This window comes from Rattus norvegicus, chromosome 9 (assembly GCF_036323735.1).
Source record: "Rattus norvegicus strain BN/NHsdMcwi chromosome 9, GRCr8, whole genome shotgun sequence".
In the NCBI taxonomy this organism is placed as follows: domain Eukaryota; kingdom Metazoa; phylum Chordata; class Mammalia; order Rodentia; family Muridae; genus Rattus; species Rattus norvegicus.
Window position 1 is genome coordinate 75777337 of NC_086027.1, and position 26486 is coordinate 75803822.

Sequence of the window (26486 nt, forward strand, 5' to 3'; positions counted from 1 at the left end):
TGACTATAAAGACCACTCGGACATTTGGGGGGATGTGAATCTGTTCTGTATCCTGGTTGGAGTTATATGCTTAAAATTCTGGGGCTGCAAAGGGCAACTTTAAAATATATACACCAAAAAAGAAAAGGATGTATGTGTGTGTGTGTGTGTGTGTGTGTACACATATACATATTGAGATAAGGGGAGAAATTAGATAAGGCCTAATACAACTCTAATACAAGAACTTTAAGGGCCATTACATCCATATGGAATCTTTGTTTTTCTTGGTGTATGTATGTGTGCGCACGTGTGTGCACATGCCTGGGTGTGTTACATGCATGGATGTGCCAGTACAGACCAGAGAACATGTTGAATCCCCTGAAGCTGGTTACAGGCGGTTGTGAACCATATGACTTGGATGCTGGGAATGTAGCCCTAGTCTCTAGAGAGCAATACCTGTTCTTAACCACCAAGCCATTTCTTCAGTTCTCAAAGAGAACTTGGAGGTCTTCCTTGGATCCTAATTTAAACAACCAAACCAAAAAGGTATTTTTTTGGTATAATCAGGGGAAATTTATATGACCCAAGAATTGCATTTTAAGTTTCTGCAGTATGGTAATGGAATTCTGGCTAGACGCAGAAACAAAATGTTTTCATCCATTACATATGAAATACATACGTATTCTGGAGCATCTGTATGTATGACATAACATTAAATGTAGGATTTGCCTTGAAAGACAATGAGGGGAAAATGTCTGTGACAACCAGCTATACTGTGCTCCACGTTTAGTTTATTTGTAACTCTCCATAATTCTGTCTTGAAAGCAACAGCTTTAAAAAGAATAGTATTTTTCAGCATTTGTTATAAAGCAGTACACAGGCCTGCAGTTGGTTTCAACCTCAATGTCAGATCTTTCCAATGACTCCAAATAAATAAATGCTGGGTGTGCCAAAAATAACACTGACATGGAAAAAAAAAATCTAGAAATTCTACACTTTCAGCAATACACTCCTCAGATTACTAGGTTAGTAAAGATTTGCAGTTAGATTTTAAAATTGCGAGTCAAAGCAGTTTCCAATGGCACCGTCCGGAAATAAGGGGAAAAGGAATTTTAAAGCAGCAATTTTGATCCTAAAAATCTTAGCGTCAAAGCAAATCCAACCTTTAAATTCTCATTAGTATTTACATAGTGATGCTTTCTTCTGCCTGCCCAGCTCTTTTGAGCTCTGTTACTATTTATCATTTCTCGAAGCACTGCATGAGAGATTCGCATGATAAATTCTCTCCCCGGGGAGCTCTACCCGAGGCCACCCAAACAAAGCACAAAGAATAGCTGAACGCAAAGCTGCAGAACACATTCTCAGTTCTTCTTAAAATTAGATTCTAAATTCTAAACGCTAAATGAAACATAACCATTCAAAGCCCAGGTCTGTCAACCTCTACACTCTAGACTTAAAGAGACTGAAGGGGCAAGCAGAGCTCTAGCAAATCTTTTTAAAGTTCCTGTTGGTCCGAGGGAGGTGCAAACTGCAAATGTAATATTTAATAAGAATTTACTCTAGGGACTGCAAAGATGGCTCAGTGGCTGAGTGTTTGCTGTTCTGGAGGAGAGCTTGAGTTCAGTTCCAGCATCTGTCTTGGGCAACTCAGAAGAGCTAGCCTTTGAGTTAGCTCCAGGGGATCTAATACTCTATTCTGGTCTCTGTTGGCACCCGCAGGGACATGCACATATTCATAGGCACATAGACATAATTAGAAATACATTATTTTTTAAAATGAGTTTGAGCTTGGCATAGTGGCACAGGCCTTCAATCCCCGCATGAAGGGGAGGGGAGGCAGAGGCACACAGGTGGCTATGAGTTCTAGGCCAACCTGATCTACATAGCTTTTCTAGAGCAGCCAAGGCTACACAAGGCAAGCTTTCTCAAAGGATAAATAACAGTTCTGAACCCTTTTTATGCTGATAAATGTAAATAAAAGGTTAATCCAGCCAGCAACTGTGTCAAGCTCTAGAACCCAAAGTGGTACGTTATGAGAAAAGGAATATCAAAAAGGTTCCATCTCCCGTCTGCTATACACATTTGTAGGAAAACAGAAATGTTTAACTTTTTGAAGTTAAGCAAGAATGCATTTTCATTTTAAAATTTTACCCCTTGGGCCAGAAAAATCAAACTACTGGAATGTCCATTAATAAATAAAAATATTGATTTTATTTTTCATAAAAACTACTCAAGTCTTAAATATGATTTCCCCCTATCTTATTTTAAATGTTTGTTTCTGTTTAGATGGAATTTTCATCTCTATATACTGGTTTGTAATCGAGCTATTCCAAGCTTGCTTTCCAACATTTTTATCAGCTTAGTTTACAGAAGATGCACGGTATTTATTAAACATAAATACATCACACTGGTGAAAAAATAAAAGCCTTGGCTTCGATACCTAATTTTTTTTTTTTTTTGGTTCTTTTTTTCGGAGCTGGGGACCGAACCCAGGGCCTTGTGCTTCCTAGGTAAGTGCTCTACCACTGAGCTAAATCCCCAGCCCCTTGATACCTAATTTAAAGATGATGGACTACTGAGTTCTATTCAGATTGAGCTGGAATGGGGTCTGCTGAAAGTCCACGTGTCTTCCTGAGAACCTATGCGGTCCCCACCACAACACGTTCTCCTTCTTCAGTGCCGTACACGTGCTACACATTTTGTTTTAAGTTGTACTTTATTTTTAATTGATACACAATTGCCTATATGGGCATTAATACAGTACAGTTTTTTTTTTAAGGGTTTTATTCATTACTTAAAAACATGGGGTTGGGAGACACCGCCGGAACCTGAAGGAAACAGACCGGATAAACAGTTCTCTGCACCCAAATCCCGTGGGAGGGAGAGCTAAACCTTCAGTGAGGCAGACACGCCTGGGAAACCAGAAGAGACTGCACTCTGTGCACATCCAGACGCCAGAGGAAAACACCAAACGTCATCTGGAACCCTGGTGCACGGAGGCTCCCAGAAAGAGCGGCGCAGATCTTCCCGGTTGCTGCCGCCGCGGAGAGGACTTAGGCAGTACCCCACGAGCAAACTTGAGCCTTGGAACCACAGGTAGGACCAACTTTTCCCCTGCAAGAAACCTGCCTGGTGAACTCAAGACACAGGCCCACAGGAACAGCTGAAGACCTGTAGAGAGGAAAAACTACACGCCCGAAAGCAGAACACTCTGTCCCCATAACTGGCTGAAAGAAAACAGGAAAACAGGTCTACAGCACTCCTGACACACAGGCTTATAGGACAGTCTAGCCACGGTCAGAAATAGCAGAACAAAGTAACACTAGAGATAATCTGATGGCGAGAGGCAAGCGCAGGAACCCAAGCAACAGAAACCAAGACTACATGGCATCATCGGAGCCCAATTCTCCCACCAAAGCAAACACGGAATATCCAAACACACCAGAAAAGCAAGATCTAGTTTCAAAATCATATTTGATCATGATGCTGGAGGACTTCAAGAAAGACATAAAGAACTCCCTTAGAGAACAAGTAGAAGCCTACAGAGAGGAATCGAAAAAATCCCTGAAAGAATTCCAGGAAAACACAATCAAACAGTTGAAGGAATTAAAAATGGAAATAGAAGCAATCAAGAAAGAACACATGGAAACAACCCTGGACATAGAAAACCAAAAGAAAAGACAAGGAGCTGTAGATACAAGCTTCACCAACAGAATACAAGAGATGGAAGAGAGAATCTCGGGAGCAGAAGATTCCATAGAAATCATTGACTCAACTGTCAAAGATAATGTAAAGCAGAAAAAGCTACTGGTCCAAAACATACAGGAAATCCAGGACTCAATGAGAAGATCAAACCTAAGGATAATAGGTATAGAAGAGAGTGAAGACTCCCAGCTCAAAGGACCAGTAAATATCTTCAACAAAATCATAGAAGAAAACTTCCCTAACCTAAAAAAAGAGATACCCATAGGCATACAAGAAGCCTACAGAACTCCAAATAGATTGGACCAGAAAAGAAACACCTCCCGTCACATAATAGTCAAAACACCAAACGCACAAAATAAAGAAAGAATATTAAAAGCAGTAAGGGAAAAAGGTCAAGTAACATATAAAGGCAGACCTATCAGAATCACACCAGACTTTTCGCCAGAAACTATGAAGGCCAGAAGATCCTGGACAGATGTCATACAGACCCTAAGAGAACACAAATGCCAGCCCAGGTTACTGTATCCTGCAAAACTCTCAATTAACATAGATGGAGAAACCAAGATATTCCATGACAAAACCAAATTTCCACAATATCTTTCTACAAATCCAGCACTACAAAGGATAATAAAGGGTAAAGCCCAACATAAGGAGGCAAGCTATACCCTAGAAGAAGCAAGAAACTAATCGTCTTGGCAAGAAAACAAAGAGAATGAGAACACACAAACATAACCTCACATCCAAATATGAATATAACAGGAAGCAATAATCACTATTCCTTAATATCTCTCAACATCAATGGCCTCAACTCCCCAATAAAAAGACATAGATTAACAAACTGGATACGCAATGAGGACCCTGCATTCTGCTGCCTACAGGAAACACACCTCAGAGACAAAGACAGACACTACCTCAGAGTGAAAGGCTGGAAAACAACTTTCCAAGCAAATGGTCAGAAGAAGCAAGCTGGAGTAGCCATTCTAATATCAAATAAAATCAATTTTCAATTAAAAGTCATCAAAAAAGATAAGGAAGGACACTTCATATTCATCAAAGGAAAAATCCACCAAGATGAACTCTCAATCCTCATCTTCGATTGGTTTATATACAAGTGTGCAATTTCTAGGCTTGAAAGTAAAATGATGCTATCTGGTGCTGGATAGAGGAGCCTTATTTTTTATTATGGCATCTTGTTATTTTTGTAACATGGTGATTTGGTTGAACACAATAAAGTACAGTAGTAACTGATCTCCCCCTCTTCCTGGATGAGTGAGGAGATGATTAAATGTTGAAGTCAGCATCCATGAGCATATTCAGATGAGCTTCTGCTTCTGTTGAAAAGGATGCTGTGTTTGATTGTGGTCCGAAGCTTTGAAGCACTACTTGGCATCTCCTTCCTTGGAGGTCTCACTGTTTAAACATAACAGATTTGATAGCTTGTTGGTAAGGTGAGGTCCAGCTTGTCTCCACTAGGTCATCTTCATGTGAATCCGGTGGTTATACGGTTTTGTTCTAGGGATATTTCATTTTTTTAATAACGGTTTTAGCTGACATTCATGGAGAGAATGAATCCTTAGAACTGTGCCACTAGTGAAAGGAAATCCTGTCTAGAGTATGTTTCTTTACAAAGCTGTGTCACACCATCCTTTGGGCCCTCTGCTGGAAAAGTAGAATCAAGTCTCAAATAATGCCTTTTAAATTGTATCCTCTAGTATTATAGATGTAGGACAGTACTGTATCATACCTCCGTGGATGTAAAATAGCTTGTACCTGCTTTATGATACGTAGTAGTGACTGTGCTTTATCAGAGCTGTTTTTAATGATGTTGCTCAGAATGTTTTCTTTCCAGATGATGATTGAGAAGCTAATTTAAAAAAAAAAAATGGTGCCAGGTACCACAAGAGTAACAGAACTGTGCTGTTTTCTCGGGTTTTGTTTTTTTACTTTTTTTTTTTTTTTTTTTAAAGGAGTATGCTGGATGTCTCTACAGTTTTGTTCAGATGACTGCAGAACCTGGAAAAGCTGTTGCTGCTGTTGATGCATAACACACTGCTATTATTGGTCTTTTTATATAAATATAAATATATATATACAGATATATAATTTGAATTTTTGGAAACTTTACCTGTGCTGTCAACTTTGGAAAAAAGTATCCCCGTTTACTGTGTTGAGTTGGCACTGTACAGAAATTAACAGCCATATTGGTCTAGAAATGTTGAACTTAAGTTTTTTCCATTTGTACAGGGGTAACACACTGTATTAAATATGTAAGGTCTTATATACGTGGGTTTGATTACAAAAACTAATAAAGTATTCTCTAAATTAAAAAAAAAAAGAAAAAAAAAACATGGGGTTGGTGGTAACATGGTAGAAACCAATGTTCTGGGGGAATATGGGGCAAAAAGTAGCTGAAATGGCCTTATATAAGTTACAATTATTTTTCCTTTCCAAAGTCTTATAAGTATTTTTAATGTTATAATATTATAAAATTATTCCTGCCCTATTAAGAATGAAAACAATTTATGCTCTTCAGGATTTGAAAGACAAGAAAGACATTAAAAGGCTCCCCAGTTAGAAAATTAATATTCACAGTAGATGCATAAAAAAGGTCACACCTTTCATGGCATAACTTTAGACTCTTCGCTCAAAAACTTCTCTTTCCCTGTGTCAATCTTTATAATTCTTTTATTTCTTTCTCTGTAACAACCATACATAAAACCAGCTTTACTACCCCCCCCCCTTCCAGGTTCCACTTTATCTCAAGTATATTTGAATCCGGATTAGCTGTGATGTAGTAGGATTTCAGGATGTAGGCAGATGTCTAGCTGTCACTGACGATCTGTCTTGCGATCAGCTCTTTCATGATTTCGTTGGTACCACCGTAGATCGGCTGAACTCGAGCATCCACGTAGGCTCTAGATAAATTAGGAGATGGTTTAAGTCACATAACAATGGTAGAAATTTCAAATCCTCTCTTTGCAGATAACTGTTATTTAAAGAACTCTAAACAATAGGAGACTTATTAATAACAGATTTTCGTGTACAGCATTCATGCTAGGTAGATACATTAGAAGCCGCTGAGACAGTACAATTCAAACCAACACGCACTGACATAGCTTTGTAAAGCTGACCATATATAACAAGCGGCAACTGAAAATGTCTGCATTTAAGAATGCATGGAGCGGGGGTTGGGGATTTGGCTCAGTGGTAGAGTGCTTACCTAGGAAGCGCAAGGTCCTGGGTTAGGTCCCCAGCCCCGGGGGGTGGGGTGGGGGTGGGACAAACAAAAAAAACCCAAAAAACAAAAAGAATGCATGGAGCGTCTTAGTGTATTCTCTTTTAGTCTCCCCAGAAAATTGAAATCCACTGACCGTAGAGGGGAAGAATAATAAATTACTTATTTCCAGACATTCCTTTTCATTTCATCACTACCAACACTACCTAGTGTTTTAAAAAGTTACTTTTCCCCCCCAAAAAAGTTAACAAGTAGCTCATTCTGGGGGAAATGATTAATAACCACTCTGGCCTCAGCTAGGATTCAAATCCTCTGGGGCTGAGCCCTCAGTGACACACAGACATTAACACTTAGCCAGGACTTCACTCTTCTGTCTTTGGAGCTGGGAGAGAAGTCTGACTAACACAGGAACTGAGCTCAGGGTCTTGATAGGGGAGAGCTCCCCTACTGAGTGCCCAGCCCAAGGACTCGCTCTGACAGCTATGGGAATAGCCACGCAACCACAACCACGTATCCGTTTTCACCCTTTCCTCTTTCCCTTTACCTCTCTAGAACCCAGAGGGTAAATATGACTGCTCTGTAAGTTAAAAAAGAAAAAACAGAGAGAGGTTGATGCAGTTGCTAATTAGTGATCACCATTTGCTGGTGACATAACAGATAACAGTGAGGCTGGAACAAGAATGTAGGCGTCTCGCCTCTTTGGCAAGCAAACTTTTATTAGGTCACTCTCATTGTCCCAGTCCTGTGCAGCCAGTTATAGAGCTCCAGACTCTTCATGGAAGGAAACTCTACAGGCCTTTCTCAAATATAAAAGTGGGGCTTAATTACTTAATTTCTAAGATAAAATGTGTTAGTTTCCCAGAATATGACTACCTTTGAGCGTACACGTTTCCATATTTATCAGGGTACCGTGCAGATAAGTGGGCCCTCACTGAATATTTAACTATTCGATGAGCTGCATCATATAGGGGATGAGGACTCTCAGTAATTTTTGAAATATATAAACCCTACTCCCAGGCCCAGGAAGATTTTGTTCCTCTGTACAAAGCCAAGCACTCGCACCTTTTGAGGACTTTCCTGGCATTCCAGCCTACCGGGACAATCCCAATGCCTCAGACATTTTTGAGCTGGGCTGGGCATTTATTTTTCACATTAAAGGAGTTCTACCAGGGTATGTAATGACAGACCAGCAGAGCTTTCATAAGTTACTAATTAAATTTACTCTACCAACATTAACAGAGGAAAGCAGCAGGGAAATGTTTAACTGCAGTGACGTTCTCTGTCTCAGCCTCTCTGCCTAGAATGGCTGAGAGATCTCCAGGGGTCTAAAGCTAAAACTAACGAATACAACTAAGATCAGCTCACATGCCAAGAGTTAACCCTCTAAAGCTTCAGACTGAATGATTCTCTATCGCTTCCCTCCCCTGCCCCATCCCCACACTAATAACGTAGCTAATTCTGGAGCGGGTAAAAGAATCAAAAGTTGGATGATTTCTTTAAATCAAAGTCTGTACACTATAGCCACATCCTATCTAAGAGTAACTGGCTTTTGTGATAGCAGGATTTCCTATATCTTTGGGGACAGAAAGAGCTGTCTAGATAAAGGTTCACATACTCTTTTAACTGGCAACCCAGCCAAAAAAGGCAATTATAACTTAAAGGAGTTCAAGCCTCCTGAGCTGGAAGCAGAAATTATAATTATCAATCCACAAGTTTCCTTGCTACTGATTTAAAAGCAAGGAACTCTGAGAAAACACACACCCCTGTTTATGCTACACTCTAACCTGATCCCCAGGGTAGTGCCCCCTGCTCCAGTCAGCCTGCCTTCCTTAGAACATAAACTAAGCCCTGCATGCCTTCATTCTCAGCAGCAGTTGTTACAAGAGCTTACACACACAGAGATATAAGCATCCATTATCATTACGCTTCCAAAGCCCTCTTATAAGATGGATGAGTACTTCAAAAAAAAATATGCGCAGGAAAAATTCCACTGACGGTAACCTTTGAGCTAGCATAATTCAAAACTCAAATCTGTACTTCAGGACTACACAGGCTTTTAAAAGGAAGTCTGCTTGTGAGCAAGTGAGGGCTGCAGGAGGTAGCTCTGGAAGTCTAAATCAAATGAGTTATTTGAAAAAAAAATCAATTTCACGCTTAGATTCTCTCAAAAGGAGAAAAACCCTTGATTGACGTTGAGTTTTATGAAACTGTAAATTATAGACACCGGGTGAGTAAAGCTTCCATGCTGTGTGGTACCTATAGCGTTAGCAGGTTGTACCCAGAGGAGCTTCTGGTCTTAAGGAGACGGCAGGAAAAAAAAAAAAACAGCTCATGTTCCTCAAAAAGGATCAGGAGCGCACAGAATGGCCCTAGCAAGGCTTGTTGGCATGAGGAACTCAAACGTGTCGGGCTAACAGTGTTTATGTCCTTGACACTTTTTCTAAGTACACAAAGCACCCAGGTAACAGGGAAGTCTTTGGAAGCATTCCTCCTCGCACATTATAAGTGTTTGTCGAAAACTTCCTTCGGCAATTTTCATGAGCTGAATGTACTGTTAAGTAAGAGGAATAGATTTTCTAAGGTTATAAGAAACACGTGAGGCGGACACAAGAGTCTGAGAAGGGACGATGAAGAAGGGAGACGTATGAAGACACTCCAGCTGTAGTGGCCACTGTTTGATCTGAGGATGTCTAACTCCATAAAAGGAAGCATCATAAAAATTCCATTCAGAAAAAAAAAAAAACCCTTATTTTTCAAGCAAAATAAATAATTAAAGCGTGATATGTTAACTCTTCTACTATGCAAGTGGATCACTCTGTATTGCTATCTCTGTTTCTTTTGAGAAGCGAGGGATGGTGGTCAGTGGCAAATGCTTGCCTAATACATGCACAGCCATGAATTCAATTCCGACGATGGCCAGTTCTGATTATCAACTTGACAACATCTGCAAACATCCTAGGCACAAGCTTCCAGGTGTAATAATGAAGAGTTACCTAGAGTAGCTTAGCCTGGGAGCACGCCTGTAAGATTCTTGTGTGGGTTAACTGAGGTAGGAGACTCACTCCAAAGTTAGATGGCACTGTTCCTCAGGCTTGGGTCCCGGGCTGCATAAAAAGGCAGCTGCATCCTTCATGCTCTGCTTCGGAACTGCAGGGCCAACCTGCAAGCTCCTGCAGCCAGAACATCCCCACTGTGATGGGCTTGACCCTCCAACAGCCAAAGGAAACCCGCTTCTCCCTTCAGTCACTTTTGTCACACCAGTACAAACAAAGTAATGCAGTGTATGTGGGGGGGGGTATGAAAAAATTAAGGAATTAATTTTTAAAAATGTTTTTTTCAAGCAAAACATCATATTTAACAGTATGTTGAACTCTCTATTTTCTTTAAAAATAAAATGAGAAGCTTATAAAATAAAGTCGCTTCTATTTGCATAATATATTAATTGAAAATTCAGACTTTAGATCTACTTTGCTTGTAGACATGACATATAAATTACAGTAAAGATATTTCCCTTCATATATCCTGAAGAAAAGCATCAACGTGAGGAGATGGAAAAGAAGAAAGAAAGGCTTGTGGATTTGGGTGGGTGAGGAGGTGGGGAGGACCTAGGAAGAGTCAGGACAGAGTAAACCATAATCAGAGCATATTGTATGAAAAAAATCCATTTTAATTTAAAAAAATCACATAAAATATAATTAAGAAAGGAAGGAGGAAGAAAGAAAGAGAAAGACAGAAAGACAGACAGAGAGGCTGATCAAGCATCACAGGCTGGATATGGTGGCGCGCACACACACATCATTAACCCCTGTACTGAAGCAGAGGCAGGTAGATCTTTGTGAGTCTTAGGCAGCCTGGTCAGACAGGGTTATATAGTAAAACCCCAAACTCAAGTGACAGCACATGCTGGTGAGGATGTAGAGCTAGGGGAACAGTCCTTTGTTGCTGGTGGCAGTGCAAACTAGCATAACCACTTTGTAAATCAATTGGGCATTTTCTCAGAAATTTAGGAATAGTTCTACCTGAAGACCCAGCTATACCACTCCTGGACATATACAAAAAGGGCCCCACTATACCACGAGGACACATGCTCCACTATGTTTATAGCAGCTTTATTCATAGTAGCCAGAAGCTGGAAAGAAACCTAGATGTCCCTCAAGAGAAGAAAGGATAAAGAAAATGTGGTACATCTACACAATGGACCACTACTCAACCATTAAAATAAAGTCATCGTGAAATCTGCAGGCAAATAGATGGAACTAGAAAATATCATCGTGAGTGTGGTAATACAAACCCAGAAAGACAGGAGCCTAGCATAAGTGTCTCCTGAGAGGGTTCATCCAGCAGCGAATAGAAACAGGTGCAGAGGCCCACAGCCAAACATTAGGCAGAGCTTAAGAAGTCATGTGCAAGAGTCAGGGACAGGATTAAGCAAGCTGGAGGGGTCAAGAACACCACAAGAAGAATCAAGTAACCTGGGCCCCTGGGTGCTCACAGAGCCTGAACCACCAACCAAAGAGCATGCATGGGCTGGACCTAGGCCTACACATTTGTAGCAGACATGAAGCTTTATGTGGTTCCCCTAACATTGAAGGGGGGCTGTCTCTGACTCTGTTGCCTGCCATTGGATCCCCTTCCCCTGGCTGGACTACCTGCTTGGACCTCAGGGGGAGAAAATGTGGTTAATCCTACTGCAACCTGATGTCCCAGGGTGCAGTACCTACAGGTGTGGAGGGCTCTTCCCCTTCTCCTCAGAGAGTAGGTGTTAATGGGGGAAGGGATTTCTCAAGGTGCGACTGGGAGAAAAGGAAGGGGAGGGGGGCTGTAACTGGAATGTTAAATAAATAAATAAATAAATAAATAAATAAATGGAAAAAAGATCCCATCTCAAAAAAAAAAAAAGAAAAGAAAAAGAAAGAAAAGAAAAGAGAAAAGAGAAGTTTTAGAGATGTGCCATACTTACTTTGCAATCGGGTATTCCCACATGTAACCCCAGCCTCCATGGAGTTGAACACACTGATAAGCTACAGTGTTTTGTAATTCAGATGCCCTAAATGATCAAAACAATAAGCAGAGAAAGGCAGTTCAGTTGGTGGATTACTTACAAATCCTTAGGTTCAAACCCTTCACAGAACCAAGTGGGCAATGCATGCAGATAGCCCAACACTTAGGAGACAGCAGCAGAAGGAAGAGGAGTTCAAGGTCAGTCTCTGCTACACAGTAACTAGGAGGCCAGCCTTGACACCTGAAACCTGGCCTTACAAAAGCTTTCTCTGGCTGGAGAGATGGCTCAGCGGTTAAGAGCACTGACTGTTCCTCCAGAGGTCCTGAGTTCAATTCCCAGCAATCACATGGTGGCTCACAACCATCTATAATGGGATCCGATGCCCTCTTCTGGTGTGTCTGAAGACAGCTACAGTGTACTCACATAAATAAATGTTTTAAAAAAGGCTTTCTCACCACTCAACAATTTAAACTATCTTTTAATATTCAGCACCATTATATCCATAGCCTGGTATGTTTAAGAACATAAGCTATGTAAAATGTTCTTCCTAAAACACCTTTTTCTGTAAGCCAAAGAACTTTCATGAATGTAAAACGCACCTCCTCCGTGCACCAAAGTGCAGGTTCCTGTTAACATTCTTTTTTAATCTCCTCATCTGATCATTATAACATCATTACACAAAGCACCCTTCTGTGTATTTCCCTTGTATAGTCATGACTGAGCTGAACTGGAGTTAATAAATAACAATGGGAATTTTTCTAGGCTGCTTCTGGGCTAGTGAGATGAGTGGTTTTTTTCTTCTTTAAGGAAAACCAATCCCATTCCACATGTGATTTGAACCATACTTGCATGTTAAAACGCTTAAAGCCTTTACAGGGGTCCTGCGCTCTCCAGGTCATCTTTAACCCATTGTTAATCACTCTTAATTCAACCGTAAACCCGTCTAAACCCAATCGGACTTGACTGACAGTCAATACTTCAGTGTTTCTCTTAGATCTGCAAAACACCTCACATTCTATCCAACGTAGACACTTCACGGATAACATAAAGCCTCTAGAGAATTAAATTCAGTTGGACTTATTGGTTGGACCGAAACTCGCTGCGAGCCTCCCAACTTTCATCCTTCTATTCTTTCTGCCTCACTTTGCTGCCATTCTTCAGATAATTTAAAATTAAACTCTTTTCTGAGTGAGGTACTCACTCATCCTACTTGGGGCTCTTAATATTTTACTCTTAATAACAAGTTAAGAGTTACATACCAACTCGAGTCATTTTTAGGATATTATAAACAGACCCGATGGGACTGTCCAAAAAAAATTTTTTTTAAATTTTTACTTCTATTTGTCCCTTATAGACTGCTTGCTTAAATGCCTTCGAGGTTGAGTTTAAAGGCTGGCGGAATTTCACAGTAATCTGAACCAACACCACACTTTAATTATAATAATGTGCATACCAATATTTCGCCATGGAAGCGGAGGCGGAGTCCAGACGTTTGGTTTCATGCAGCTGTAGGCAGCTGTCCACAAAAGCTCTGGTAACACATATGTTCGTCTTCAATTCTGCTAGTTTGTGCTGCACAGTCTTGAGATGAAGGGGGGGGGGGAAGCACGTTAAAAAGTTCAGGTTTGGGGCTGGAGAGATGGCTCAGCGGTTAAGAGCACCCGACTGCTCTTCCAGAGGTCATGAGTTCAATTCCCAGCAACCACATGGTGGCTCACAACCATCTGTAAAGAGATCCGATGCCCTCTTCTGGTGTATCTGAAGACAGCTACAGTGTACTTATATATAATGATAAATAAATAAATCTTAAAAAAAAAAAAAAAAAAGAAGTTCAGGTTTCCACTCAGCACCTCAACTGGTTACATACGAAGAAGATTTTAAAGCAAAACCGAAGTGAAACTGTGGGGGGTTTCACATGAACTGAAATGAAAAACCCAAAACCCAAACCCCTGAATCTTAGCAAATGATATAAAAGCAGGTAAATACCTGTTGTGGTTTAAGGACACTGCTTAAAGAACATCATGATTTAATGTGTGAGCACCATCTCGTGGTAGGAGCTGTCAAAACACCCAGTTTTTTCTCTGGAGGTTAAACAGGGTTTACTCTGCATCAATGAAAGTAAGGATATGCATTTCCCTACTGTGTCTCTGCCTTAAAGTAACAGAACAGGATAGAGGGACCAGCTAAATCTAATGGATTTATCTAATCACATACACATCATCAAATATTTATTATGCTAATGATCACAGTACTATGACTAGCCAGAGATCCTACTCCAGTAACCTCTAACCTCGCCCATCCCTCAGAAGAGTGTCTCACGTAGCTCCAGGTAGCTCAAAGTGGTCCTATTTGTTAAGTGTTAATAACCACGTATCTGTCCTCTCCTGCTGTAGCCAACAGTGAGCGTGGACATCGTTCCATTTACACCATTCTCTATTACTCCTGATTGGCCTCCCTCTGTCAAGTTCTATTTCACTGATTGGTGGCTCTCACACCCTGAGCTTTGAGTGTGCGTCTGTTTGCTGGCATCAGCTCTTGGAAACAGGCATGGACTTGAGTAGAGTCTCCAAATGCAAATAGGGCTATTCTAACTGAGGTCTGCGACCCATCCATGGCCAGCTGCCACTAACTTCCTTAAGAAAATTACAACAGAGACAATTTCCATCATTCGTCTATGGGGCGCACAAGACACCCATTTTGGCCCACAGTGGGCACACATGTGGAGCCCGGTCCCCCTAGGACTGCACTATATACACAGCCATGAACTTATGCACTTCTGCTGGGTCCACAGGAGGGCTTGAGTTCTTCAAGGAGGTTATGGAAATAGTTTCTCAGAGAATGCTGGATCGTCTTTTATACTCGTGGCTATGGCTCAAAGCATAAAACTGAAGTTTCAATGTGACTGGTGCAAGGCTGGGAACAATTTTGACTTTTTCCACTGCCAGAAAAATCAAAGAATGGGAATAGACAAGTGGTGGGCCTGAGTGGGAGTTAGGTGTGTCTGATGGAGTAGTAACTTTGAAGGACAGATACCTCGCGGGCATAGTAACTACTGTGCTGATGAACGTCCAAGTATCAAGCTGGGTGATGCACACTTTAATCCTAGCACTCAGGAGGCGAAGGCAGGCAGACCCTGTGAGCTCCAGGCAAGCCTTTTCTACAAAGCCAGTTCCAGCAAAGCCAAGGCTACACAAAGAAACCCTGTGTGTGGGGGAGGGGGGAAATGTCTTGTGGTTTTGCTCCACTCTCTTCAAGAAAGTGTAACTGGCATCTAATGATCCCAACACCAAGCAGTGGTGAGACTGGAAGCACCCGGAATCCACCTGAGCCTCCTGGTCTCTGATTTGGAGGATGCTGGCACATCCATTTTTTTTTTCTATATCCTTTTCTACTGGATCTATATTTCCTTTGGCCAAATCTCTACCTTTTCATCAGTATAAAGTTCCTCACTCCACCTTACACATTCAAGTTTACAAAGAGAAAACTATGAAGGAGATCGGTTAACTAATTTTTCTATAGACATAGAAAACCCTGGACTCTGACTTCTAAGTCTTAATTCCAGGACATTACATAACATTTCATGAGGGGAAAAATCTCGGGGTAGGGCAAGGATATCAGACAATTCTCAAGAATTGTTGCCCCGTATGATATTACACGACTTGTGAGGATTTATGCACTATTAGAATATGAAAAGATCAAGATCTCTCTCATAGGAAAGCTATTCTATACCAATATTTGGTGCTTCTAGAAGCTGAAGTTAAAAACTAAAATTCAGGCCAGGATGGGCTCACTTAAAATTCTTACTTCAGCACATCCAGTAGGTCCAGAGGTCTAAAAATAACCAATGCAGTCATGATTTACTGTCTGGAGATAAAGAGATTAAATATTTACATATTCTTGGCACTGGACTGGGGACCAGGGAACAGAACTGGCCTTTGTGCTTCACCAGAGACAGCGCCAGGCTTTCTAAAAACCATCACCCGATACCGGCAGCATGCTTTTCATGAATGAGCGACATGCTCACAAAAGCATCTTTAATGGTTACCAGTATTTGCAAGCAGTAAAAACTGCAGTTCGAATTTAGAGAGAATCTTAGCCATCCACAGTGTCACTGGAGAAGCAGAGGTAGGGAGTCAGGAGTTCAAGGCCAGTCTGTACTCTATGAGCCCATCTCTGTCTGTCTCTGTCTCCCCCCCCCCTCTCACACACACACACACACACACACACACACAGAGAGAGAGAGAGAGAGAGAGAGAGAGAGAGAGCGAGAGAGAGAGAGAGAGAGCGAGAGAGAGCGAGAGAGAGCGAGAGAGAGCGAGAGAGCGCGATATCTTTGTAAGTGACGAAGTAAACTTTCTAAAATCTCTCTCAACATTGTGAATGAGGGCTGGGTAGATGCTGAGCAGGTGAAGGCACCTTCTGACAAGCCTGATGACTTGAAGTTCATAAGAACCATGAGAGGATGGAGAACCAATTCTCACAAGTGTTGCCATGGGTGTGCATACCCCCCCCCACACACACATCCATAGAGGGGGTTGGGGGAGGGGAAAGAAAGAAATGACAGTTAACTTAAAACTTTAGCACTTGCATGCCTTGGAATGGTTAGCAAGCCGAGTAGTCATTAAAGCAAAACCGTGAATTGTTATTAGCATATGTTATGATTTAGCTATATAAAAAAACCCCACCCTCCATCTACTCTACCTAATCTTACTGTTAATTAATATTGACTCAAGGTCTTAGGAACTACACAGTTTCTGTTTGAACACATTGAAGGAAAAGACATTCTTTTCCTTCTCCTATTTCTTTCCGAAACAGCTTGTGTCTCTAAAATCAACAGTATGTACATAGAAAATGACTAAGCACTCTAGTTAGAGAAGAACGCCATTCCATCTTCACTCGAAGCCCACAGATGAACAGCGGCCACCGACAGAGAAACAGGATCTTCCACTTTGATATTCGTACGAGTAAAACGCAGGCTCTAGCCAGGCACAGTGGTACACGTCTTTAACCCTAGCACTTGGGAAGCAGATGCAAGTGGAGCTCTTAGAGTCCAAGGACAGCCAATGTACAAAGCAAATTCAGGTCAGCCAGGGCTGCAGTGAGACAGTAAGACCCTGTCTCAGAGACAAGACAGCAATACCGAATGTACATTCTGTGGCTGGAGAGATACTCTGCAGTTAAGCGCACGGATTGTTCTTCCAGAGGTGCTGAGTTCAATTCCCAGCACCTACATGGTAGCTTACAAACATCCATAACTCCATTCTAGAGGATCTGATGCCCCGTTCTGACTTCCATGGACACAGGACACACATGCAGACAAACACCCATACATATAAAAAAATTTTTTTAAAGACTATAAGTTCTAGATATAGAACATCTGTGTAATTTTGGTTAGGTTACTTAACCTCTCTGCCTTAACTACTTTATCTATAAATAAAGTTAATTGTAATAACTACTATATACAGCTATAAAAATAAAACTGCATTAAACGCAGAGTCTGAGACATGGAAAGTACTTAATGATACTCATTACATCATCATCATTATCTGAATTGTACTATTTTATCAGCTATTTCAGGGTAAATCATGAGGTATCATCATGGAGTATACCTATAAATTCTACTTCATTATTATAGTGATACCTATAGTCTAAAAAGTAAATGAGTTTGTGACATGTATCCATGTGGGCAAAAAAGCTGAAATGTTCGAGTCAAGAATTATAAAAAGAAAGGAAATCTAATTATGTTACAGTGGCCCTTAGCCAAGTATACTGTGATATGTACGGGTCAGTCATCTATTTCAGCTAAACGGTGTAGCCAGCTCTAGAATAAACAGTATTAGTCATCTGTATATTCTCTGCGTGTATGGCTAACTTGAACGATGAAAGAATTACTCAAACTTGTTAAAGAAAATTGTCAGAGATCTGAAAATATGCTCACTAGGAAACAATGCTGCTTTGCATAAAAATATAAACCTGTGTTGGGGGATGGTTTGGGGCCCTGGGTATTCAGACGCTGATATCTATGCCAGGCCTTTGGTTACAGAGTAGAAGACGGTGTGGGCAAGCATCTCTGGTCTCAATGCTATGTAAAGATTGTTCTTAATCACCACTGATTGGTTAATAAAGAGTTGACCAGCCAATTAGCTGGGCAGAAGAGAAGAGGGCAGGACTTACTTCCCATTCCAGGCTGGGAGACAGGAGAATAGAGAGTAGTGAGGGAACCACGAGAGGAAGGTGCGGAGAAACCATGTGGAGAGACAAGGAGGATTCACTGTGCAGTCACAATGAGAGAGCAGCCATGAGAACACACATGGTCCAGGGCGAGCCACGGCAAGACCCAGATACAAGTAAAGGACCACTGGTTGGCTAGTAGCAGTCCAATCAGGTTAGAACAGCTCAGAACCTGCCCAGTTTAGGCTTACAGCCTGTTAATAAAAATACCTGTTCTTGGGGCTGGAGAGATGGTTTAGCAGTTAAGAGCACTGACTGCTCTTCCAGAGGTCCTGAGTTCGATTCTTAGATGGTGGCTCACAACCATCTGTAATGGGATCTGATACCCTCCTCTGGTGTGGCTGAAGACTGCTATATTGTATTCAGATATATAAAATAAATAAATCTTACAAAATAAAAACCCCAGTTCTTTGTGTCTTTATGTGGGAGCTGAAAGGGGCTTGAGCAGAGTGTAGACATGCCCTGCAGTTACTTGGGAGCCAAGGGGGTTAAGAAAAACTCCTCAAAAGAAATTATAGCTACAAAGCTCCGAACCTGGAGGGAGCTGGCGAGATGGATCAGTGAGGAGCTGCTGCGTAAGCAAGAGGACCCGGGCTAAGATTCCCAGCAGCCACATAAAAGCCAGGTGTGGTAGTGTATTCTTGTAAACCTCCCCCACAGTGGAACGCAGAAACAGGTGGGCTGCAGAGTTGACTGGCTAGTCAAAATAGTACCAGATTATTCTCTTACCCTGTCTCAAAAATGAGCTAGAAAGGATTGGAAGAAAATACTCAGTCAACTTCTGGCCTCCAGACATGTGTCCACAACTATGCCCCTCCTACACACATTCATGCATATACCACATACAAGCACATGCGCATGTGCACACATACACTCGAGCACGCACACACACCCACCCCTACACATCTACAGACACCTTACATATACTTTCCGAAGGCTGAGACCCTTTATGTATTTCCTCATGTTGTGGTGACCCCCAGCCATAAAATGCTTTTGTTTCTATTTCCTAACTGTACTTTTTGACAATTATGAATCATAATAAAATAAATGACACGCAGGTTATCTGATATGTAAAAGCCCAAAGGGGACGAGCCCCACAGGTTGAGAACCACTGACTAGACAATTTATTACTGCCACCTAATGCAAGTCTTTTGAATTACTTTTGTTTTGTAGGAAGGTAACACATAACACATGCCTTGAAAAACAGGCATACGATTACTTTTCCTTTTACTGTTAAAATGAGGTACAGTCATGTATTAACAAGGGGAACCATTTTGAGTAATAGGCCACTAAACAACGTCACCATTGTGTGAACCCAGTACGCCCACATTACCTAAATGGTATAGGTCACATGCTTGGCAAAGCTTCCTGATGCGCAAGAAACAGTGAGCATAAGACATCTAAGGATTCTGCAACACAATCTATTAGCTTAAGGTGGCCTTCCTTCAGTGAAAGAACGCAGCCGATGACAATGAGTGCAGCAGAGTCCTAAGTAATAAATGTATTATCAACTACTATATGCTGCCTAATGCATGCACTACATGTCTGCATGACGACAGAGTGTGCCAGCATCTCCACCATCATGCTCTAGCCTCTGTGTTATGAGTGTTCCATCAATTCATATACGCAGTCCATCACTGATGACTACACTGTTATACAGCATATGGCTACATTTTAAATTATACGCATTTATTTCTTGTATGTGTGTGCATGCATATGTGTACATATGTATGTGTGTGGACACAATCATACCGGTATCTGAGTTGAGGTCACAATATCCAGGAGTCAGTTCTGTCCTACCATGTGGGTTCTGGGACTCAAACTCAGGTTGTCTGGCTTAGCGAAAAGTCCTTTTAGCCACTGAGCTATCTAACCAGCCCCATGACCGCATTTTAAACAAACTCTTCTCTTTTATGGAACAACAGTACAGATCAATTGCTCCTTCCTTTAATGTTAATGTTCAGTCACATGCTTTGTGAATCATTCAGGCAATCTGGGTAGCACATTTTTAAACACCTATTATTTGTGTGTGCATGCACGCATGTTTGTGTCTGCACATGCCTATGGAGGCAGTATTCTGTTACTTTATATGATCCTCACAGTAATCAAAACCAGGTAGGTACTAAAGTCATTCATAAATAGAAAAATATTTCTACTTGTGAATAAACACAAGTCTTACAAACTTCAAGAATTCCTAATATTGACTCAGCATTGTTTTGCATATCAAACACATTTTTAAAATTTACAAATGGGAAGTCTTTCTTCCAGAGCACAACTTGCCCAGGAGCTATGTTAGGAGAGAAGCTGCACTTGCTACAAGGCTGTTTCTGCAACACTCACAATGTCCCACTTCTACCTTTCCCTTAACATGGTGACTGCATGGAAACTAGGAGTCTACACTTGAATACCATGCCCTCCTACTGAAGTCCTTCCCTCTTGGCTTCTGTGATGAGTGAGCCTCTCCCGATCTGCCTTCTCGAAGATCTTCCTTTCTGTGTAGCCTCAAGTCTTCCAGTGTTCTCGGGACTCTGTCCTGGCCCCTCTTCTTATCTTAGCATTTCCATCCCTTTCTGCATATCATCCACTTTATGTTTCTAGTACCCCTTGCATCAAAATAATGCTTAGTCATCATTTTGCCCTGACCCAACTGAGCTGATTAACTCCATAAACACCCAGCTGTAAGGACAAACGTACCTGGATGTGTGCGACTGTTTTTCCAAAAGCCTTTCTTTGTCTCACGTAGTTCCTGGTTTCTTCAAACATGAACTCACAGGCAGAAATTGCCAAATCAGCAATTAAAAGCCTTTCCTAGAACCCCAAAATTAAGTAGTAAGCATTATTATGTGAACCATTTTCATAGCACTTCCTATAAATAATCTTCATAACAAACTTCTAAAGATTGACTTTTAACTCACCTCTTAGCTCTACGAAAAAGCTCCCACAGACATCTGTGATGATTGAAACAAATCTAAGAACAGCACTAAGGTGCTTTGCTTGTAACCACACTGTTTACCTCACAGATGCCATTAACTCCATGGTTGGTTGGTTTTCCTCATTGCATCTACTAGAGAACACGTGTGGAGCTCAACATCCTCAAATACACAGTTCAAATTCTACCAACTAGTGTAAAATAGCGTTAGTCACCAGATTTTACCATGCTGGCAATTTCTAAAGTCTACCTAGCCACTGGAGCCACTAGCTTTCTTCAATTTCAGGCTTAGCTTGCACCATAGCTGCTGCCAGGCGAAAGGCAAATGCACACTTATAGCAATAGGCGTGTGTGAATGATTAGGCAAATTCTGGTCCCAAAGCATGAAATCCGAAGACTGTGACCTGAAGAACCTTTCTGTTAAAAACCTTCTCACCTTTGACTAACGGTTGTTTACAACCTGCCAAATGTTCTTGGTGATGTTTCTTTACAAAGAGCTAAAAGTTCTTCACTTAAGTCGAGGTCATTCTGAGGAACCACTGAAACAGAATACCTATTGTCCTTACTTCTGTTTGGTTGGGTCCCGCTGAGTTCAATTATTTACTTATCTGGTTTGTAACAGTGATACCTCTTTATGTGCAACTTTAAATTACTTTAAATATGATCTTTGTAGCGCAAGCTTGACATGTGTGGATCTATTTAGACGGCTCTGTAATCTGATTTTGTTCGGTATCTAACCGGAAGTATCAAACCGGAAGTATCAAACCGGAAGTATCTAACTGGAAACGGCATCCTTAAGCATTTAATACCTGTGGGAGCTCTTGCATGAGGTAGTAGAAGCCTTTATTCTCTTCCCCAAGTAGGGCACTAGCTGGCAATCGAACATCTTCAAAGAATAGTTCTGCTGTGTCCTAAGAAACATGAATCAAGCAGAGAATGAGTGCTTTCACTTCCCAGTAACCCAGTAACGAAGAAGAACCAAAAAACAAACTGGAGTTAAGAATAAGTGATGAGCCAGGGAGTTTTATTTAAATCCAGCTCATTCCACAATGGTGGCTTTCTCTGCAATACACAGTCATTCAGGTTCTCGAGGTCCTGGGAAGTTACACTTTCTAACACACATTAAGCAAAACATGTTCTCTGGTAATATATACCAAAATAATGTCATTACTTCGCAACCTTCTAAATTTCACAAACAGGTGGTTTATTCTAATACAGCCAACTTTCCCATTTCTAAAGCAGATATACAAAACACCCTGATTCCTTCCCATAGCTGAGTATGACAGAGACAGTGACATGACTGAGGACAAGTCTTCCTTGTCATTTGTGAAATCAATACCCTGAGACGCCATGAGTAACTCTGTATAAATCTACTTTCTGACTGAGAGTAAACACAGTTAATTTACCAGAGTCTGATTCAAACCACTGCTTACCTGGGCTTTCATTCCCATCTTATGTAGCTTCTTGCCCTTAATAAATCCTTTCATTCCATTCTCCACCAAAAAGAGGCTAATGCCATGAGCGGGCGATCGAGCTTCACGATTGGTGACGGCCACTACGATCACGAGATCACTTAACCAGCCATTAGTGATGAACACCTGCAGACATATCCAGACGCACTGTGATGCCCGGTGTGCAAGCTTATACTCAGGGAGCACACACAAGAAGACTAGAACAGGCAGTAGAAGTGTCCCTGCCCCCCACTCCCAAAACACAGAGCAGCCTCTGCACAGTGGCAGTCAATGAAGAGCAGGGGTGGGGGTCTCTAAGGCTTCAATACTGAAATATCTACAGTTTTCCCACTACTCATAAAATACATAGTGATAGGAAACTAATAGATCATGTCTTTAAAATAAAGCCAAATTGCCCATCCACTTGGTAAACTGTGATTTTAGTGGGGAGCTGCAGAGAGGAAAAGGGAATTTGCTTTAAATGGCACTATACTCTTACACGGATTGGATTTTGAAAAGATTTTTTGTTGTTCTTTTTTTTTTTTCTTTTTTTCGGAGCTGGGGACTGAACCCAGGGCCTTGCGCTTCCTAGGCAAGTGCTCTACCACTGAGCTAAATCCCCAGCCCCTTGTTGTTCATTTTTATACAGATTGGCTACTTCTTTCAAGTCTGCCTCTAAGTAAGGAAAGCATTATGGTTAAGTGTGTGTGTGTGTGGGGGGGGGGGAGTTGGGGGTGTGTGTGGGGGGAGTTGGGGGTGTGTGTGGAGGGGAGTTGGGGGTGTGTGTGGGGGGGAGTTGGGGGTGTGTGTGGGGGGGAGTTGGGGGTGTGTGTGGGGGGGAGTTGGCGGTGTGTGTGGAGGGGAGTTGGGGGTGTGTGTGGGGGGGAGTTGGCGGTGTGTGTGTGGGGGAGTTGGGGGTGTGTGTGGGGGGGAGTTGGGGGTGTGTGTGGGGGGGAGTTGGGGGTGTGTGTGGGGGGGAGTTGGGGGTGTGTGTGGAGGGGAGTTGGGGGTGTGTGTGGGGGGAGTTGGCGGTGTGTGTGGGGGGGAGTTGGGGATGTGTGTGGGGGGAGTTGGGGGTGTGTGTGTGGGGGAGTTGGCGGTGTGTGTGGGGGGGAGTTGGGGGTGTGTGTGGGGGGGAGTTGGGGGTGTGTGTGGGGGGGAGTTGGCGGTGTGTGTGGAGGGGAGTTGGGGGTGTGTGTGGGGGGGAGTTGGCGGTGTGTGTGTGGGGGAGTTGGGGGTGTGTGTGGGGGGAGTTGGGGGTGTGTGTGGGGGGGGAGTTGGGGGTGTGTGTGGGGGGGAGTTGGGGGTGTGTGTGGGGGGAGTTGGGGGTGTGGGGGGGGGAGTTGTGGGGCAGAACAACAAGCTAAACGGGAAATAGGGCCGATGATCCAAAGCACTTCATAACTGACACTTCATTGTGCACTTTGCCTGGGGCCATCTCAACTGTCAGGGCTTAGTCATCCTCAAGTCACCCCCTGAGAACCCAGTGCTCTCTCTTCCCCATTTTTATGAGACGGGATCTCACTAAGCAAATGGCCTGAACCTGTTCTATAGCCCAGGCTGCCCTGGAGTTTAAAGTCCTTCTGTTTCAGCCTCTAGAGTACAGGGGTGTACATCTATGCCCAGCTAAGCCGCATTGCCTGATACAATCTAGACCTGCTGGATTCCACAAAGTGATTCATGAGCAGAGCGTATCCGTCCCACCCCATACTCCTCCCCAACAATGAATGTCAACATAACTTCTACTTTACCCAATGCTTTGATAAACGATGCTGTCGTCTGCCTCCCAGTCTGCTTGGCGCCACTTTTACTGTTTGACTGTGCTTACTTCCTTTTCTACTATTGCCACTAACTCTCCTCCCAGTCCTCCTCAGGGCTTGCACAAGGATCTAAGACAGCTCTCACTGCAACTCCATCATCCACCAGGTGCTCAGAGGGGCTGCTCTAAAAGGCAGTATGATCATGCCAAGACCACACTCCAACATCTTAGAACGGCTAGCTTCAAGGTACATTCTAACCCTTAGATCAGGCCTCACAATCAGATGGTAACTCACATCCCCTGCCTCTGCTCTCATCCTATTTTGCCTCTGTTTCCTGGCCTCCGTTAAGCTCTACTGAAGCACTTGTCTCACATATTTCAAAGCCTTCCAGACCCATGGGTCTTGGACAATCATATTTCCTCCCCCATGGAGACTCTTAACTTTAGCAACGAAAATCCTATGCATCTCGAACTAAGCTCAAGTATCACGTCATCTAAAATTCTTCCCAGTCTTCCAAACTGAGTTAAGAACTCCTAATGTACCGTCAATGCCAGGCTTAGACAAGCTGTTTTGTTTATGCGACATCAAAACCAGGACTTACCTATACAAGGCACATATGGTACCACTGAGTCCACATACCACAACACTTAGGTAACTGCTTCCTAAAGTTGATTTGAACAATACCATTGACTCAAGATAGTCTATAAAAGGAAATTTTCTAGGATACAATATATACTATCTTCAATTCTTAAGAGATTAACAATGCCCACTGGCATGTCAAAGAATGAGAAGTTCTCCACATTTCCCCAAATTTCGTTGACGCTACCGCTATATAGGAATTACTGATGTCAGAGAACAAACTGTTACTAGACACTGACAATATAAGTTTGAAAATCAGACTTTCAGGAACCTGACAGTACCTCAATATTATTTGACTTTGTAAAAATAAAAACATTAGCTTAAAGAAAGTGGAAAAAAAATTTTTTAAATTGTACAAAGTTAACACGACTTAGTTGTATATCCTTGTAATGCCAGCACTTAGGCAGATAACAAAGGAGGGTTATGAGTTCAAGGCTATCCTGGCCTCTACAGCAAGATCCTGTCTCAAACAAAGAAACAGGCCAAATAATAACAACCAAACAATAAAACCCATCCTCAAACAGCTTTTGTATTAAAAAAAAACTCATTTTTAAAAAAGATTTATTTATTTATTTATTATATATAAGTACACTGTAGCTGTCTTCAGACACAGCAGTAGAGGGCATCAGATCTCATTACAGATGGTTGTGAGCCACCATGTGGTTGCTGGGATTTGAACTCAGGACCTCTGGAAGAGCGGTCAGTGCTCTTCACCGCTGAGCCCTATCTCCAGCCCAAAACATCTTTCCTTAACACTTAGTCAACTGCAACATCTCTCCTCAGGGATATGTTTGCTCTTAAGCCACCTGCACCCACCTGAAGAGCTCTCCAAAGCCATCAGTAAGCTGATTCTTAGAAGAACTGGAGGGTCCTTGAATCCTGTCATCCACACTTTCAGTACTTAGGGCCTCTTGAAACTTTCTGATACTTGTTTGGAACTTTTTTCCCAAAGCTTTCTTTTTTTCAGTTTATTGTGTGCACATGATCCATTTTGCCTGTAGGTATCTGTGGATATGCATGCAGTACCCATGAGGGCCACAAGAGGGCACCAGATTCCCTGAAAGTGGACTTAACAGCCAATTATAAGGCACCATGTGGGTACTAGCAATGGAACCTAGGTTCTCCAGAAGAACTGCCAATATTCTTAACTGTTGAGCCATCTCTCCAGCTCCCTCTTACTCTTTTTCTTTTTAAATAAAATGTACTTATTTCTTTCTATACACATGTGTAAGACACCCTCTTCTATCACTCTCCACCATGTTCTTTTAAGGTAGGGTCTCTCCTTGAATTTTTCACCTAGGCCAGTAGCCCGCATGTCCCACTGCTCCTCTATCTCTGTGCCCTTCAGTGCTGGGGTTAAAGTTGTTCATGGAACAATACCTTCTTTTGTGGTTGGTATAACCTAAGTTCCAGTCCTCAGGCTTACAAGTACTTGGCCACCCTCACCCAATCTTTCATCAGAGTAAAGCTCACCATTTGTCCCACTTTGTAGCAACAAAAACCTTTTTTTCATTTTTGTCCGTCAAGGGTCATTTGGAAGCTAAAAGCATCTTTG

General features: G+C 42.1%; 1 protein-coding gene across 2 annotated transcripts in view; it reads right to left on the reverse strand.

Annotated features, from left to right (window-relative positions):
- Window positions 1–6352: 6352 nt before the first annotated feature.
- The window catches only part of Acadl (acyl-CoA dehydrogenase, long chain), a 38389-nt gene continuing 18255 nt past the window's right edge, over window positions 6353–26486 (reverse strand). Inside the window, 6 exon segments of one of the 2 annotated variants that reach the window (NM_012819.2) lie at window positions 6353–6599; window positions 11880–11966; window positions 13375–13502; window positions 20847–20960; window positions 21891–21992; window positions 22515–22679. In NM_012819.2, the coding sequence (NP_036951.1) occupies window positions 6506–6599; window positions 11880–11966; window positions 13375–13502; window positions 20847–20960; window positions 21891–21992; window positions 22515–22679 (690 nt within the window). In that variant the 3' untranslated portion in view covers window positions 6353–6505. 2 annotated transcript variants of the gene reach the window in all.